This window comes from Plectrocnemia conspersa, unplaced genomic scaffold (genome assembly GCF_051122295.1).
Source record: "Plectrocnemia conspersa isolate PC_06_02 unplaced genomic scaffold, ASM5112229v1 ptg000003l, whole genome shotgun sequence".
Lineage (NCBI taxonomy): Eukaryota > Metazoa > Arthropoda > Insecta > Trichoptera > Polycentropodidae > Plectrocnemia > Plectrocnemia conspersa.
In genome coordinates, this window is record NW_028277167.1 from 21,586,960 (window position 1) to 21,607,497 (window position 20,538).

General features: G+C 30.5%; 1 protein-coding gene across 1 annotated transcript in view; it reads left to right on the plus strand.

Moving 5' to 3' along the window:
- SerT (Serotonin transporter) overlaps positions 1 to 20,476 on the plus strand; it is a 34,133-nt gene extending 13,657 nt beyond the window's left edge. The window contains exons 3-12 of the mRNA XM_088183232.1: positions 341 to 491; positions 1,774 to 1,908; positions 12,255 to 12,465; positions 12,535 to 12,673; positions 12,732 to 12,866; positions 12,931 to 13,109; positions 13,180 to 13,474; positions 17,161 to 17,361; positions 17,434 to 17,601; positions 19,206 to 20,476. Of these exons, the coding sequence (XP_088039358.1) occupies positions 341 to 491; positions 1,774 to 1,908; positions 12,255 to 12,465; positions 12,535 to 12,673; positions 12,732 to 12,866; positions 12,931 to 13,109; positions 13,180 to 13,474; positions 17,161 to 17,361; positions 17,434 to 17,601; positions 19,206 to 19,277 (1,686 nt within the window). The 3' untranslated portion in view covers positions 19,278 to 20,476. The remainder of the gene's footprint in view (positions 1 to 340; positions 492 to 1,773; positions 1,909 to 12,254; positions 12,466 to 12,534; positions 12,674 to 12,731; positions 12,867 to 12,930; positions 13,110 to 13,179; positions 13,475 to 17,160; positions 17,362 to 17,433; positions 17,602 to 19,205) is intronic.
- Positions 20,477 to 20,538: the final 62 nt, after the last annotated feature.

Here is a 20,538-nt window from a genome sequence, read left to right on the forward strand (position 1 = left end):
TCATTAAAATACAAAAGCCCACCTCCATCGAAGGGTTTCTCCTCCAGAGGCAATCCAAAACGAGAACTTTTAAAAGCTCCCAAGTTGCATCAAAGCCTCCGCGCTCTGAAGCATTGGTTGTTTGCACGCCATCCGAGCACTCAAATGGATATTTACAGTTCAAATAGTCTTTCGTGCGTACGCAAACGTGGCAATTCTCCTCGGTGAACTGCTTCCGTCAATCAACTTCACGGCTGCTGCGTAATTTCCGGAGAGTGTGTCCTTTTGTCTCTTCCCTCACTCTCTCCGCAACGAAATTATTGCCCAAAAATTAACTAATTAAATTAAATTTCATCGTTAGGTGAATAGGGTAGTGATCGTGTCCTTGACGCCGGAGCGTCAACGCGAGACTTGGGACAAAAAAGTTGAGTTCCTGCTGGCGGTAATTGGATTTGCAGTCGATTTGGGCAACGTCTGGAGATTTCCCTACATCTGCTATCAAAATGGAGGGGGTAAGTTTATTAATTATACTATTTAAAGCACATAAATACAAGCTATAAATAATACGTTGAAATGGTAAACGTTGTGGCAGTGACAAAATACCTTTTGATAACTATCGCATTAAATCCTATCAATTTATAAAAAATATCATTTAGTGACTTGATTTTTGTTGATTTATTTAAACTATCATTACACAAACTAGGTGTACTTGTTTTGAAATTTGATTATACTGATCGTTTCGGATACATGTATTGTGAAACCCTCAAAAATGCATTGAATGTAATGTTTCTTCTCAGAAATTCTTTATCGAGAATTTCTTAAAATTCAGAAATACAATATTATCAAATATTCAAATTTTATTCTATTATATTATCTTAATTCCATAAATAATATATTATGGTATTTTAATTGAAAACGATCTATGTAATGTGAGATAGTGATATTTTCATGAAAATATTCGCAAAACTGTCTCCAGCACATTTTCAAGACAAGCTATGCAAACATGATCCAAATAGCAAGTTATTTTTTAATAAATTTAACCAATAAATAGTTTTCAAAACGATAATGCATGAACATTAAATGCATATTCTAAATCAAAAATTGTCGCATTGAAGTATAATTTTCTGCTCAATTTCTGATTCTGCGGCGGTAAACGGATTTTTTGAGAGACTGGAAATTGGGGCAAAGTGTAAAATAAAAGTATTTTTTATATTATTACATTTTATTCCTATGAAAATATTTGATTGTGCTTAAAAAAAGTGTTATAGTATTCCGTAAATGTATTCAAAATAATAATAAAAATCCTACTAAATCTAGAGAAAGAGTTGCATGAAGATTCTGGACCTTTTTACAAGGGTGATATATGGGATCAAAAATCAAGTGCCTACTTTAACCCCACTCTATTCTAATGCCAATCAATTGAGCTCGCATAAACTTAGATTTAATACCATTATATTTTATAAAAAAAAAACATATCAATGGCAATATCGAAAAGAGTAGTTAAAAACAATGAATTTTATTACATTGTAAAAATTTAACTGAATTGACAATTATTTCGATTTTAATACATTAACAATGTTTGAAATAAATACAATTTTTTCGAGAGATTCCTCTGCTATTATTTGACAATATCCAATATTATAGAATGAAAGGATTTCACAGTATAAAAGTACCAGTGCCTAAACGATTGAAATTTCACTAAAATATTTATTTATATTAAAAAAAATATTGATTTTAAAAATGTGATCCTGTATAGTTTTTAATTATGTTATATTTATAATTTGTTTGATACAGGTGCCTTTCTCATTCCGTACTGTATCATGCTGATATTCGGCGGACTTCCATTGTTCTATTTGGAGTTGGCTTTAGGACAGTTTCATCGCTGCGGTTGTCTCACAATCTGGAAACGTATCTGTCCCGCATTAAAAGGTAAGTCATCCTTTGTTAATTTCATTCCCATATTGTACAACCATATAAATTTAACTAAAGTTCAATATTATTTTAAAAAATCGACACATATGTTTTTTGTAACAAAATAAATATCCAATATAATGTCTAAATTCTGAAAACATACAGTTTTAATAGGGAAAAGTATGTGTCTCACAATCAACAGGTAACCAACACACAACATTTAATCTTATATCAAGTTTGTCCATACAATATAACGGCCTGTCTCTATCTGCTCAGAGCTCCACCCTGTCGAGTAAACACTGAACGTCGCCTTAATTCTAGAGACCATTCACTTTTTATTTGAACAGTCCTCGTTCAGTTAGGTTGTGTGGCACAATTTTCAGTTTTTGAGGGCACAATTTAGCTTACAATAAATTTATTTTATTATTTGTTTCAATATATTATTGATTTGATTTTTTAACATATAAAAATATCAGCTAATCTTCGCAGATACCTCACTTGTGTTTTTTTTTAAGATGTTATTTTGCGATTAGTTTAACAATAACGGAAAGCATATGTATTTTTTCATCTAATTTATACTTCTTTAGATTTTTTGGCAAACAGCTATTTCAATTTTTTTTATTTTTCATGCGCTAAAATTGACTCTCAATTTATTTTTGTAGTACTCTCGGTATCTTTTGTAGCCATCGCGGTGAAAACGCTCGATTGTACTATTTATAACAATATTACGAGTGAGAATCGAATAAAGATCATCAAAACCGAATTTTGTCCAATAGGAGAGCGCAAAAAACAATTATCCCTTCTCAGAAGTCAAAAATTCCCGGCAAAAGCAATAAAATCGTGCCGTCGCCGTCGCAGTGGGAACGCTCGTTACCGAGCGTTCCCACTGCGACGGCGCCGACACGATTTTATTGCTTTTGACGTGAATTTTTGTCTTCTGAGAAGTGATAATTGTTTTTGCGCTCTCCTATTGACCAAAATACGGTTTGAATATACTTTGGTCAGCCCTCTTATATTAGAAGTCAATAGTAATCTAAGGACAAACAGAGTATGAATAAAATACATTTTATAAAGTAACCTTAAACTGTTCTAAGTTGACTTGAATTTTTCCTAAGCAATTTCGCTTTCTATATTATTTGGCAGTTCTATCAGATCTATTTTGATTAAGTGTAGATATATTAGAACTTTGCTCTCTACATCTAAAATGACGCACATATTTTTTAATAATCGACCCAATAATCCTCAGCAAAATATTACATGCCACACAGTATATAGCAGTGAAATTATAAATGTACATATATAGCGCTACCTACTTTAACAGCATTATCTGACGTCAAATTTATGCGTCATATGATTGTATGTAGTATTCTTAAATACGTTTCTACTAGTTTGAGTTGAATTAAAATTTGATTCCAGCTAGTAGTTTAAAATCTGTCCATCATGAATTGACAGTTTTTAAACACATGCATATTTGTATGCAGTGGCGTAGCTATGGGGGGGCCACTCCGGGCGGCACTTGCTTGGGGGCGGCATATTCGCGATGGGATCGTCTAGTGTGGTACCCTGAATGCACTAAAACATATATAAATCCACGAATAATCGAATTTATTATTTAAAAAAATGCTGATTTTATGACCATGCAAAAAATGTATGGGGGGGGGGCGGCAATTTTAAGGATCGCCCTGGGCGGCACATAGCCTAGCTACGCTACTTTATGTATGTACATCTATAAATACTAGAACTAAAGACGAGTGGCATAAGTCTCTGACTATTGATCTGAAAGAGCTGAGTTTTATCATACGGACCTTAGTGTTTCTATACCTAATTTTTTATCGTGAATTAGTGATTATTATATAATTATACTTCCAATCGATCGTCACAGATTAGGTTTACCTAGATTTTCCTAATCACATGAATGAATATCGTGATGATTAATTAAAATCTAACTAGGTCGTACATATCTGGTATTGAAAATTTTTAAATAATGAGCTATTTGTCTACACTTAAAAATATGTGCACTATCTCACATTTATTTTTTACTGTAACATGATAAACATCAGCCCAATGCGTCTCAATGGTAAAAAAACATAATCAACAGCTACTATGCAAGTAGTGAGTCACAAGACTTAAATCAAAATATGTAAATCAAAAGAAATATAAATAATACATAATTGTATTTTATTTATAGTTATTCGCTGTTTTTTAATATTCCATTACAAATATGATGATTTTATTTTAATTATTCATCCATGAGATTAGGAACATCTATAAAAAATAAATTTGTAACGATCGATTGGAATTATAATTATATAATAATTCCAATCTCTCAGACACGATATAAATTATAAGCCATAATATACATATGGGATTCAAACGTACGTCTTTTAGGTATTAGTCACCGATGTACACCACTAATTTAATGTGCTGGTAAAGATTGATATTACCAAACATAGCTGGATGGCTCGTGTTAAAGAAGCATCCTTGACGATGCTTTTGAACCTTTAAGGCACAGTACAGCTCTCAGAAGAAAATATCTGATTATTAACGGATTGTAAACACCACCCTCCAACAGTTTTATAAATTGCTTCATTGAGAAGTATTTTTCCACTACAATGTAATGAATTCTATTCTAACGCTTTATACATTAGACTATTAGAATACAGAATATCATTAATGCTGTATCGCATTTTTTTTAAATACATAAACTCCGTTGAGAAAGTAGATTTTTACTAACAATTTTAGGTTTTCAGTATGATAATTCATGTCGTGGAATGCCGCAAATAAAAATCGTGTTACTGATCAGCTTAAGCCTATCAACATTTAACGGACTAGAATTAAATAACAATATAAAAAAGTTTCGTTGTATTTAGTAACTAAAACATAAATCTTTTTTAATTGATTTAAAACGTTTATTTTTATTTTATTTATTTAACAAATAATAATAATTAATACGTATTATTTTTCTCGGCGTGTGAATTGATATTCGAATGTCTAGTGGTAAACGGCCCCTACAGTAGGTTTCAGGCTGGAGATAGAGGAAAAGTTTAGTACGTGCTAAATGTATATGTATGAGGCCTCGGCATCAGATTCAGCCGAACGTGGACATAATGAAATGCGGGGAGAAGAAATCCTATAAATATAAATGAGGCAATACTTTTAAGAAGACAAACAGGTGATGACTCGGAAGAGGCCACTGAATTTCCACAGTACTCTCGGCGAATGAACATGATAAGGTGTTGGGCGCACACTTACCTTGCCGATCGAATCAATCATTCCGAAAGGGACCGAATCTATCCACCCCAAACTTTTCTTTTTAATTTTTAAACTTTAATATAAATCAAACCATTTTTTCTTCAGTACAACGCATACTTATAGAATCACAGAGTTGTTTTATTTGCATCCTTTTCAAGCAGTAGTAATTGCTCTGCTTCATTTCTCCTACTGTCGTTTCATAGTTCCATCACTTAGGATAATTAAGTAGCGTGTGAATAATACGTAGCTCTCTCTCTCTGAGTGATTGCCTAATATGTATGCTAGTTTAAAATCTTATTACTACCACATTATTAATTTATCGTTAGATTTGCTATAAATGAGCAATTAAAAACATGATTAATTATTTTTAACTACTATTAGTAAATCAATATTATTAAAGTAATGATAAATTATTATTATAATCTGAATCGAATAATAAGCTGCATTTATTTATAACTCTCAGCGTTTTTATGAAGTAAATGTTTTGTCAAATAATTGCGCTTTTAACATTCGATTATTTTATAAAAAAATATTTTAGAATTCAAAATATATAAAAAAAAATGTGGATAATCAATACTATTTTAAGAATCCACTTTATTTATTGACAATACTTTCCATTCGAAATGAACATTGAATAGCACGAATTAGACTAAAATAATTGTCGCTACGTTCTGTTCGAGCGGTTGATCAGTGACGGCAAACAGTTTGTCTACGAGGAGGCAAAGCCGAGTAAGCAAATTATCCCCCCCCCCCCTCGGCTCGGAAAACTCTCAGTCTGAGTCGAGCGATACATTTGATTAGGAAGCGCTGTCATAATACGTCTATAAAATGGAAAATCAAAACGTATTGGCACTAATTTAGACTTGTGCGTCGCTCGAATCAGCTCAATTAGTTGTGCTATATGACGACTCTCAAACTTTCCCGAATAAATTATTAATAAAATATAATTATTTTTGTGATTATTTTGCTAGAATTTAATCAAATTCTTTCAAAATAAATATTGACCCTTTGAACGCGTTAATCAAAAATAATATTTAATTTTTTTTTTTTTTTTTTGAAAAATGCAAATTTTACCTTGATACTGTGTTTAAATGTTCTGATTTTTTAATTTTTATTTATTTAAAATGATATTTTATGTTTATTCACAAAAAAAGTTTTTTCTTCAAAAGCATTTTTTTTTACTGATTTTTGCGTAAAGAAATAAAAAAAATCAATTGGGCGACTTTAGTCGATTTCCGCGTTCAAAGGGTTAAATAATAGAATCAATAAAAACATATAAAATTTATGCTACTTATTAAGGCAAATAATGTATACTATATTGCTTTATAATATATATATATATATATATATATATATATATATATATATATATATATATATATATATATATATATATATATATATATATATATATATATATATATATATATATATATATATATATATTTATAGCATTTAGAAATATGTTTTTTTAATTTAATTTTTTATTGATGACACAACCGTCACCCGCTCGTAAATCACTGAGTGAACCGAAGAGCGATCGGACACTATTGAGACAGACATAATGGTACTTAAATTTTGTCACCGAAAAAAACTCACTATCTCAATAATTATGATAAAAATGTATATTTTTAAATATAAGTTTATTAAAATAGTATCACCAGCTGGAGGCCTATTGGTTTAGGTTTATATAGCGAGCCCAAAGGGTTAAAATCACGTTAATATGAGTAAGGATTTCTAGTAATATTTTTTTTAACAATAAAGTATCGTTTTGTAACACCACCAATTTTTTTCAAATTTTCTTAAAAATATACTTTTGCTTTAATAAAATATTCTAATATCAGTTTTAATTGCATTATATTTAATGAGTGATTTGTTGTACATTTTTAAAATTAACTATAGTGTTCTAAGTATATACTATTATTTATTCGAACTCATTATTTATTAAATATAATAAATTTTATTTATCCAAAAATTATGTTGACAAAACTCAATATAAAAAGTCATTCTCATGGGGTTTCTTTATATTTCACAAAGATCGTTATGACATATAGTTTTTTATAGTAGTAATTATTATTTTTTTATATAACAGCTCACTTTTCCACTATTTATAAAACATATTTCGTTGTGTCATTACTTTCCGAAAACAACACACAGCACTTTATCTACAAAGCATATTTTTTTCATGAACGATTTTTCTTAAAGCTGTTTTACTTTTTAATATTTACTATACCATTAAATTGTATTTAACAATTATCAAATAAACTTATTGGTCAAGATTAAAAATACCATAAAGTCTGTAAGAGATGGACTGATAACCCAGAGGATACGGGTTCAGGTCTTCGCATTAGATTAAAATTTGGATTTATAAAAAAATCACTATTAATAATTTGTATATTAAAATATATGATAGTTTATAATTAATTATATGTAGATGTCACCGATTCTCTCGCTTTTAGTCCAGTGGTTAATACTTAATAGTAAGTAGTTTATGTCTTTGACTTATTCAGTTGGTACTGATTTACTACGTTGTAACGCATTGGGCTTATGCTTGTCAGCTTACAACAGAAAATATAAATACATATTCCATTAAAAGGTATTCTATTATAGATTCAAAGAAAGGTACGGACTCGCGAATATCTGATAATGATTTTGCCATGGCTTAATAACAAAAAACTTATGTTTCTGAATTACATAGGATTTTGGTTAATATATTGGTGAATGAAATTTTTATTGAATCTAAAGCAGAAAAATAATGTATACTATCAAAAAAATACTTTTGTAAAACATTTTTTGGAGCGTATTTTTCAAGACAATTTTAATTATTATGTTTTATACATCTAAACTTTAGAACATTAAACTAAGTTGTAAATAAATAACATATATTCTGATATTGTTTTTAATGGTAATAAATTTATTATTATGTTTCCCTGTTATTATTTTAACAGCTAGGTTTACATTTTGTGTATTATTTTAGGTATATTATTTCTCAAGTTCTAGAATTCATTTATCGTCGGCGCACAAGTCTTAAATAAGTGCATTACGCTGAAAGATGTTTCCTTGAAACCATTCGAAGTCTATGGTGAAATTCAATTACACAGAGATATCTGTGCGAAGAAAACGTTGACAAATTTATACGATAGGCGCTTTCTCGAGTTTAATAACAAATAAACACAGAACATTTTAAAAGTGCATGATCGAGAGGTCCCTGTAATATAAATTATGTACATAAGTATTTGTGTCACTTTGGTAGGATCAATTTTGATCTGAGACTAATGAAAAGCAAACAGGGGAGACCTTTCCGAAGGCGGTAAGATTTAGTTTAATAACCAAAGATACATAGAGTGCTTTATGGCTAAAATAATATATACGTTACAACCAGACTGTCCCTCAAATTTTAATCTGTGGCCTTGTTTTACACACCCTTAATTATATCAAGTCTTTAGCAGAATAAAGTTTTGAAATGTAGCAACTTTTCAACGGACCTGCGTTTAAGTATCTCGACCCCTTATTTCATACACAATAAGCAAATCTTTCTTATAGATGTACCTATAAAGGATATTTAGATCGTGGATATTCGAAGATTTCCAAGTTGTGACACCGGTAAACTTTTCCCGAGAGTCGTTATTGAGAAGGAGCAAAAAAATACGCAGCATCGCGAATACAAAACAGAATAAAAGACAAAAAGTCAGTAGAAGCAAGCTCTGGTAGCAAGGTGTGCGTTTCTCGGATACACCCTGACGATGCCAATAAAACACGTTCTTCACTTGGGTCTTTCTTTCTATCTATCTTTTCCCTTTTATTTTTCTCTTCCTCTACAATAATTTATCTCGTCTTGGCCGTTTACGTGCGATTTATATAGCGTATGTATAATATGTAGTAGGTAGCTAAGATAATACCATTTAGTTTATTCTAAATTATTATATACAATAATATATATATCAAACAGATAACAATTGTTTTACGTTAAGGCTCAAATTAATTATATTTAGACAAATTTATTTTTACATAAGAATTGTTTAATATATTGACTACTCGAATTGCTGTAAAAAGACACATCGTGAAAGAGTTGAGAAGCAGTCAAATGTCGCTTTACAAAGATGAATTATGGCATCGATGCGATATAAAGAAGCAGAATTTAAACTGTAATCAATTCCGTTGCCAAGAAAGGGAATCAAATTGATTTTCGTTCAATCCGAAACGAACGCCATATTGCCTGGTATTAATTGGTTTGATTAAAAACGATATTTGATTAACGAAGAAGATGTCATACATATTCATATTTAATTTGATTTTATAAATTGTGCTCTAAATAAAAATATTATTTAATTTATTATGGGCCTCATATTGATAATTCAATATGTTAAAAAAATAAAATTCGATCAAAATTATTCATAGCATCTCAAGAAAATTCTCTTACACATAAAGATAATTATGTTTTATGGAAAAATCCACATAAAATAGTTTTAGTTGATAGAGGAACAGAAAATTTTCTTCTAAATAAAATAAAATATTAGAAAAAGTTGCTGAAGCGCTATTTTGATATATTATTTTTTTCTCTCTGAAAGAGGGCTAGCGTTTTTTTTTGATTTCATGCATGATTAGGAAAACAATATTGTATATAACAAAAATGTTGTATATGCCTATTTTGCATCGTTTATTTATTTATTATATAATTTTATATATTATTATTATATAGCACGAGTTGATTGAAATATTTTATAACTTTCAATGAATGTATAATATGCTTCTTAAATTTTTAAGTGTATCTATATATGTACATGTGTATATCCATTAGGTATTTAATTATCATTAAACCAAACTTTTATACGCCACATGTACAAGGAATATAATAATTATGGGTACGTAAAAATCTCAACAATTCTCGCTTTTACGACGTTGCTTCTCAATTTTGCGAATATTTTATACGACCTGGCGTGAAGGGCCGAATAAAGGAGAATGTTGATTGATTTTTTGCAACCCCAAAAAATATTGTGGCATTAAAATCGCGCAGATAGACACCGAAGGGCGTAATCTTTCGGCGAATGGTTCTTTTTATTAACACCTTTATATTTTATACACTGATAAAATTCTAGTGTGTTTGCGCCTACATGTAAAGATAGTAAAACTTTGATGCGCTCTCAGGTAGCAACTCTAACATTAGATACATAATTCGTTCATATAGCAAACATACATAATTCAAACAAATTTATAATAAATTCGATCGAATAAAAAAGGGCGTATTATGCTAATCAGATTTTGATGGATACCAAATGACGGATATAAGATCCACTTGTAAAATGAGCTTATTTTGATAAGAAAAGCCTAGCGTTTTCATGATCACATTGCTATCTATTACATAAAGTGAATATTTTTAATCATATCATATTATAATTGAACGTATAATTATTAAAATATAAAATTGTTAGATAATATTATATTATATATTTTTGTATCTGCTTATTTTAATCAATCTACAATAAGTAAGATTATTTAGTGATTTGATTAAAAAGTAACATACCTCATAATTTTACTTTTCAGTAAATAAATTCCAACTGACACATTAATACAAATTTGTGTATAAAACACCTTAAAATCGACAGAGGTTCACCTGGGTTATATTTTTTTATCGTATAATAATTCGAAAGATGAGGGACGTAGCTTTGGCTGCGTATAAACTTGGTCCATCATCGCTCGTATACACTTTTACGATCCGATAAGATCCACAGCCGCGTGTTAATCCTCTCAAATAGGCGATTATGAACCCCAACGATGAATGATACACAAACACACGCGTGTCACCACTGGCGTGACGTCATTTTCCGCACAGATGAGTTCGTATGAACGTGCCCTTATCTGATCGACGTATGGTGCGAATAAAAAATGTAATTAATTCTAAAACTCCGAGATTAAATTTATTGTAAAAGTCATGTCAAATAATACAGTGTCCCAAAAAAATGCGAATAACGTTAGAAATTTGCTACGGAAAGATCTTTTTTGTACCATAATGATTTCTTAGTTAATCAGCATCACTATGAAGAGTCGAATCTATCTCATAACCTAACGCTTTGTGTTTGAAACTTTTTGTTTTGTTAGTATACCTCACTAACTCGTTATATTTTTATTTATTGCTATTTTATTCCTGACTTTTAAGAACATTTTAAGAAATATAAATATGTGTTAGATATTTAATAATTCATGATAAGATAAAAATTAATCTCAGTCATTGTGTTTCGTACATTTTAGATTGGATTAAGAAGTATTACAAAAATTAGGCATTCTTAATTATTATTACTTACATACATATCGTTAATTAGTAAGGTATCCGTTTTTATTTGCTGTAGTAAAATATTTAATAATTTTATTGATAGATCATATACTTTTTATTAAAAATATTTTTATTCTAATGCAGATTGTTAATTAACTGTGAAATGCATATATTAGTTACATATTTACATATGTATTTACGCAAAATAATCAATCATTAAAACGTTAAGAAAATAATGTTTTAATTAAGTTTTTTGACAAAAAAAAATATTATCTTAAACTTTATGTGTGCTTTCTGTTTGCAAAAGATTTTTTGTTGTTGAAAATTTTGAGCCCTTTTCTTAGGAAAAATAATAGCGGTGCAAAAAATATTTTTTATTAATTTTTATTTTTAATTATTGCTTACCTTCAGATATATTGTAAAATAAAACTAACTTTACAGGACTTTTTTACTAACTTTTCATAGTCAGAGAAATCACCAAACCAGACCAAACTCCTTGGCCATTAACTTATTGTTTTTATTTGTCTCTGTATTTTTTTATTAATTTTCTCCTAAACCTGAAAATACTTTTAAGTTATGTCTTAACTAATTTTTAAAGATTAGTATTAAAACAGATTTTTGCTATACATTTCAATAAATATTAATTCTCGCGTCGTATTTGTTTAATGTACTTTTTTTCCAATTTATCATAATCACCATATCTAAATCAAGTCATGAAAGTAAAATTAAAATATCAATAGGAGTGAAGTAGCGTTTATTTTTATATATAATTCAAAAGCATTTTCGCTAACTATGTATCTTTTTCAATTAATCTCTTCTAAATAGCAATTTACCTTTAATCTAGGTATCGGCTACGCGATATGTCTGATCGACATCTACATGGGAATGTACTACAACACCATAATTGGATGGGCAGTTTACTACCTCTTCGCGTCTTTTCAAGAAGAACTACCTTGGACGAGCTGCGGAAACTCTTGGAACACCCCAGACTGCGCCCCCGTCACCGCCCGCCCTTCCAACCCCAATTCGACAAGTCCTGCCAAAGAGTTTTTCGAGTAATTACTTTTTTAACATCTCACAAACATACGGCTAGATCGATGCTCATGAAAACATTTAATTTTTAGACGAAACGTCTTGGAGCAGTACAAATCCAGGGGATTGGACATGATGGGTCCTATAAAACCTTCCTTGGCATTATGCGTATTTGGAGTATTTGTTTTAGTCTATTTCTCACTCTGGAAAGGCGTTAGGAGCACTGGAAAAGTATGCCTCAATCGTACACTTAATATTTAATATATGTTTCTAATGTATTTATAAATAGGTTGTATGGGTAACTGCACTGGCTCCTTACGTCGTCCTTATAATCCTACTGTTTAGAGGAATAAGTCTTCCAGGAGCCGGCGACGGCATAAGATACTATCTAACACCAGAATGGGAAAAACTGCAGAATAAAAAAGTACATGTTTATTTTATTATTTTATTTAAATCATATGTGATTATTGTTTTTATATGTTCATTAGGTATGGATCGACGCAGCTTCTCAGATATTCTTCTCACTCGGTCCAGGCTTTGGTACTCTGTTAGCTTTATCTAGCTATAACAAGTTCAATAACAATTGTTATAGGGACGCAATCCTTACTTCTACCATCAATTGTTTGACCAGCTTTTTGGCTGGTTTCGTCATCTTTTCAGTCTTAGGGTAAGTCTTATTGATGCTAATATCACATAAAATAGTTCATTTTTTATATATCAAAATTGTTTTAATTTAGATATATGGCACACGTCCAGAATAAGAGCATAAAAGAAGTGGGTCTCGAAGGTCCTGGTTTGGTCTTTATTGTTTATCCTGAAGCCATAGCCACGATGACCGGTTCTGTCTTTTGGTCGATCATATTCTTCTTGATGTTGATTACCCTCGGATTAGATAGCACCTTTGGAGGCTTGGAAGCTATGATCACGGCTCTGTGCGACGAATATCCTAGAGCTTTGGGAAGGAGAAGGGAGATATTCGTGTTAGTTCTTCTGGTGTTCATCTACATATGCGCTCTACCCACAACTACTTACGTAAGTATTAATACATTTACTTAAAATATCATATAATAAAGGTAACTACACTTCAGTCAATCAGGCGATTAAAGTATTATACATCGTTTTCAACATCAATCTGTGGTAACCGGACAAATCTCAATGGAGTTTCTCTAGAAAGCTTCAATACATTTGTATAGGGATTTCGCGTGTTGTCAATGCTACCAAAGAATGTCAAACTTTTTTGTTTATTTATCGGTTTTTTGTAATGTATATTTTACTTATATGTTAATAATAATAACATATTTCACCAAATAATATTCGTTGAATTCTTATGATATTTTTTTATTCGAGTGTCTGAGTATCTTTGATCATTTCCACTTGTCTAATCTTCGAACGTTCGCATTATCGCCGACACCCGTGGGATTTTTCTGAACAGAAATGCGCTAGAGAATAACGCAGACGATTATTTATCACAAACGACAGATGGATTTGCAGGTAATGAACCTACGTATACAATATGAAAATATTTATATATGTATTTACAATACACAAGAGAGAGAAAACAGAGTATTAATCGATGATATCGTTTCATAGTATAATATAATTTCATCATCAATATATAATTAGTGAGCAACTAAGTTAATTTGTAGTTTGCTTATTATAAATCACATAGAGAAATAATTATTTTGCTATGAGCTACTAAATTTAATTTATTATTGTTGATTGAAAAAAATCTTTTCAGTAGTAACAGTTTGACTTTTTCTCGTTTTCTGCAATCTTCTTTCCATTATCTACATATATACATATAACAAACCTACTCGGAAAAGCCAGAGAGCCAGCGCGCGATATCAATGGCCTTATTATGCTTTGCGATTAAATTTATGAGGTCGGAACGTTTGTTTTCTGAGCACTCCATCACTAGACCGCCTCATCAATTCCTATATCCACCGTGTAACGTTCATCGCTCATTCCGCGCGATGGTGTTTTAATTAATCACATCGAGGTGCCAACTATTTCGCGAAACTATGCAACGCAAAACTTTAAGGTCAAGACGTTTCGTAAGGAATATATCAAAAGTTCCACTTGAAACTGTCATAAATTCACAAGTGCTACTCTCGTTAGCAAAAACAAGCCGTATCTTCTTGGCTGCAGTTTTAAGTAATGGAGAATGTGTGGCATTTTAAGCTCCTTATAATGCACTCAAACTCATATTTAGACTCTACTATATAAAGGCACTACAGTTTGCAATATTTCATCTTACTTCATCTATCATATCTTATATAAATATTAAAAATTAATCACCATATCAACTTATATATTGACAACGCGAAGACTTTATAAAATCTTAATTTCTCAATATTATGACTATGACTCAGTTACCAATGTAATTATCTATAACTATATTCATTAAAATAATGAAATTTTAAATTAAATTAATGTGAACTATTATGTGTTTCTACAAAGATTATCAAATATAAACTAATTTTAAATGCTCAATATCATATACTTTTTACTTTTTTTTCAATGTAATACAGGGCCCTCGATACGAACCCTGATCTTGGTAAAAACAATGATTCCGAACCTCATGACAAAAATGGCATTTTCTATATGTTTTAACATCGTAATATAATTTCTTCAATAAATAATAATAGGTACGAGTTAACTCTTTCTATGCTACAAATAAAAAAAAAATTAGCTACAGTTTCAACATTTTTTTATTTATTTTTAATTAATCTTCCGTTGTTACCTGACAGGCATAAGCCCAATACATTACAACGGGGAAAATCTATACCAACTAAGTAAGTTAATCTGATATGACGAATACCTGCAAGTAAGTTTTAACCATCAGACTGAAAGTCTGAGTATCTATAACATCTGCATATATTAATAATTATAATTATGATGTGTAATATAATTTATAACCAATAGATGTCACTGCAGCTGATGCCGTATTTTTAAAATAAAAACGCACTTTTTATAAATAAAAATTCGAGCGTTGCTGCCGGCTCGAACCCACAACCTCAGATTTACTAGTTTGCGCTATTACGATCTACGCTATTCCGTGTATATATTGTACATATTTTCTGAAATCATTTTTTATGCAAAACATTTTAATTAGGCATTAAAAATATCTACTCATAATATTAACTTGATTTTCTTTGCTGCTTAGTGTTGCCATATAGTGAATTTCCAGTCCAGGTCAAAAGCAATAAAATCGTGCCATCGCGGTGAAAACACTCGATTATCAAGCGTTTATATTAAGACTTTTTATAACAATATAACAAGTGAGAATTCAATAAAGCACATATAAATCGAATTTTAACCAATAGGAGAGCGCAAAAAACAATTATCCCTTCTCAGAAGTCAAAAATCCACGTCAAAAGCAATAAAATCGTGCCGTCGCCGTCGCAGTGGGAACGCTCGTTACCGAGCGTTCCCACTGCGATGGCGCCGACACGATTTTATTACTTTTGACGTGAATTTTTGCCTTCTGAGAAGTGATAATTGTTTTTGCGCTCTCCTATTGACCAAAATTCGGTTTGAATATACTTTGATCAGCCCTCTTATATTATAAGTCCATAGTAATATCGGAAGGATAGCTATCATATTTTTAAGACATAGTGTAATATCGAAATGCAGATAAACTATGGTGCATTATGTGAGATGCGATCTCTGTCTGTACCTATTCTTCCGCTTTTTTCCCCCTGAGAAATAAGTTGGCTTAGTGTGTATTTTGGACTTTATCTAATAAAAGTTATAGCTATAATTATTTTTAGAACTTTCATTAGGTTAGGTTTGGGTTTGAACAGCAAAGGGACGCTTCGCAACTGTCAAAATTTTGCCCCCCGAAATGCTTGCAAAAGAAAAAATGGCCCACGGACTAAGACAAGCTGAATTGTACTGCTTAAAAGCAATCATGAAATAAATTATATTTTCAACCATTTGTGACATGTAAATGAACAATGTTTTTGGATGGTGACGAATGCCAATTAGATACAGATTGAGCCCCTGCAGTAGTATTAATTGAAGTATTATAGCTACATGTTATTTAATTTGTAAAGAATAATGAGAACGGTGAACGAGGCATCGCCGCCACATCAGTGTTACCAGAGTGCCGCCAAGTTTTGGCCATGATAAAATAAATGCATATATAAATAGGCCCCCACATAAACAAACAATGTTTTTATTGTATCCTAAATTTGAGCTACCATATCGAATATATCGAGATATTGATAGAGATTCAAATTTGAATACTAAGCCGACTTATTAATAATAACATTATTAAGCTAAATTTATTTGTAACTTTATTAAACTCAATTAATTGTAGCGTTTGTATTGATATATAAAATTGTGGCATTATTTATCTCTTTAATATCCTTAATAGTTAACAAACATAGGAACAAAAATCATTTTTCACTGACAAATAAGAACTCTAATAGAATGACACTCTGATATACATATATAATCTGCCTCTCAATGTAGATATGAACAATTTCCAAAAATAGTGGAAAGCTTGGAAGAAGAATAAAAATTATCTCATAAGTTATAAACGATACAAATATAAATTATCGTACACTGATATTTTTATACATTTTAAATTTTACTAAAAACTTACTCTTTATGTATTAAAATAATTTTAACATTTTTATAATTATATTTTTTTCCGTATTGTTTGTAATGAGAAAAATATTGTAATATATTGGATAATTAATATACAACAGGGAGGCGTATATCTAGTAAATCTGCTGAACGTCTACGGACCTGGATTGGCCATCTTGTTCGTCGTCTTCGTCGAGGCAGCTGGAGTTTGCTGGGTATACGGAGTTGACAGATTCTCGTCGGACGTCGAACAGATGATAGGTCATCGTCCTGGTATTTTCTGGAGAGTCTGCTGGAACTACATCAGTCCCGTTTTCCTATTGGTATATATATATTCATCAAGTCCATAAAAAAATATTATTAAATATAAAGCTAACATTAATTATTGCTTCTAGTTCATCTTCATGTTCTCTCTACTATCATACAAAGAAATGTTGGGAGAAGAATACAAATATCCAGATTGGAGCATCACAGTTGGATGGATACTGACTGGGTCGTCGGTCATATGGATTCCGTTGTATTTCTTATACAAACTAGCAATCACTCCAGGAAAATTCGTTCATGTAAGTACAATATATTCTAAAATGTCTATATTTGTGAGGAGAGTCTCGAACGATGCATATGCATTAAAGTCGTTACGGAACGTGAGACTGGAACAAAGGGAAGGATTACTTTCTTCATCAGACACTCGAGGTTCTATCGTCCGATAGTTTCCCGAGAGAAAAATAAAGAAAAGACAAACAGTGCTGGCCTTCGTGAGGCGAGCGAAATCGATACCGTGTCCATTGAAACACTAAAGTTACTATGTCATCATCCTCGAAGACCTCTATTGCGTCTATTTCACGTCCATTGTCTCCTTATATCGCAAATCATACAAGTATCGAGAGACTAATGTCCCTTAAAGAATTATGTTATTCGATGCGTGAAAGATAGCGTATTAAATAATATTTTAAGTAATCGATAGTTAATGTGAAATCAATCATTTGTAATTAGTTATTTTTAAAAATAACACTATTTATCTAATAATATAATTGTAATTTTTATGCATTAATTAGTTAATTTATTAAAAGCATTCTTCAGATATTTTGTCAAAAAAATAATTTAAATATATTTGGATTTTTTTACCATTATGATAATTTTGAAGTTTTTAGTGTTACCGTTTCATTACCTACATATTTAATATCTCAACACACACATAACATTCTCGTTTAGAGTAAATATGCGGCACCCAAACGCTGCGCTTTGGCGCCATCTTCAATTTTGCAGATGTGTTATAGATGTAGATGTCTCTACGACTATATTAAATTAACACTGGAGAGCATTCATAGTATCATGCCGATGTCAATCGCGACCACTCAAAAACGACATGAGAGTTTTACTAGCTGTACTTGCACGAATTCCTTTAATATAACACACTTTTTAATTTAGGGTTGTTACACGACTGAAGACTAAAAAGTTAAAGACTGACCGGTTCTAAAACTATATGAAAAGCAAAATTAGAAACATAATACAAGAGTTATTTGAAAAATCTGTTTTATTTTGTGATTGATTTTTAATATCAGTAGAACATCCCTTAAATTATTTTTCAACATAGGAAACATGAACTAAATGCATTTGATAAGCATATGAACGAGTTTGATGATTTAAACGTTATAGAAGTCTCGCTTCTGATCTTTATTTTGGCACCCAGCGCTCGCAGTTTCTGATATTTCGATAACAATTTTATAAATAACTGTTCTGGGTACTTTATGGCATTGTTCATGAAGTTCATCGATCGTTAAACGACTATCAAAGCAATACTTTTTTTCAATTTTGTGAATGACTTATTCGCCATGAACCTCTTCCTGCTTTAAATTCACGACGTTATTGCTATCAACAGAATTTCAGCAGAATGATCCTCCCGTTTAGCTGTAATTTATGAATTTTCATATTTCTACTCTAGCTGCGCTTTTGAATTATACTTTTAAATTCTTCAATGCGAAGTATGTGATATTTTATTCTATGTAAAATGATTTAGAATAAGAATCTACTATCAAATCTCTTCATTTAATAAGATTGTCGGCGTGAATGTTTTGTCTTTAATCTGTACAATACCACATCGATTAATGCATTTGCAAAAAATGTGCAGTGATTTCAAAACAATTTTAAATATATTTTCTTCTTTTAGCGTATCAAGTTCATCATGAAGCCAGAAGTTTCACCACCTTCGTCCAACTACTGCACTGGCACTGACGTGTGACCCGAACGTCCATCTGACGAATGGCTAGTATAAATCTCAACCGATACTTCAATCCAACCAACAATTTGGAGAACTTCAAACATAGAAATCTTATCTGTTTATTAAAAATACCATATATAAAAATATTATAATCCTACGTTAATGCTGAATGTCGCCGTTGCAAACTATTTAACGAATCTTGTTGTTAAGGCTGGTTTGTGTCCAACGTTAAAGCCATGTATATTAGAACGAGTGTATTGTATATAATATAACGTTGTTATAATCATATATCATATATTATGTATCTCATATATTGACGAAATGCTGGATCGACTATAAATACGTTAATATTATTAACACAACATTCATTTTAACTCATGAAATGTTATTCTAGTAATATGTATTTAAATGTTTTACTCAAGTTGAACGAATTAAATTTTGCATGATATCTTTGTAGATAATATATAATATAATCCATCGGTGATCGCTTTAACTTTGAAATCATGTTATCTCGCTTGTAACTTTGGGCAATGAGTTACAATTGTAAATAACGTGAACGTACATATTGATTGGCGTTGTAATGTAGATTTTATTTGATAATATATATTAATAAGTAGTATTATAAATATTGTGTATTAACGTCATTGATAAAAACCGCTGTAGGTTCAAATAGATTTAAATATACTCGGATATATTATCATTCTTTATTCAGCTTGATTAAATGTAAGTGAAATATGTTTAAATACCGTATCATGCTAAGAAAGAAGTATACAAGGGCTTAGCCGTAGACTATATAAATAATATATATTATTATAAACATACGATCAAACAGTAGAAGCTTAATCAAACTGATAATGAAACATAAATTCTTTAGAACCGTATGAAAAAAATGTTGGTAGAAAATAAACTTGAATTAAATCATACTTATTATGAAATACATGTTTAGAGATTGATGTTGAATGTTAGATTGAATAAATAAAAAATATTCATATACCTACGATATATATATTTGTACTTATAGGAGTTTTTTATTGCAAAAGTGGCGTTGCAGCCATTACGCCACTTTTCAAAATATGTGTATGCATATTGCGGCTATTTTGTATTTAAAGTTGTATTTTCAACACATTTTATTTTCAGTGCTGTTCGCGATCGTTTGATTCAGCCATACGAACGATTGTCAACAATGCTGCTTTGAGCGTTAATAAACTTTTTTGTTTAAACTTCTGTTTTATTCACTCATAGTCCTAAAAAATATGCATAAGATACGGAAAAGATGTAGGTA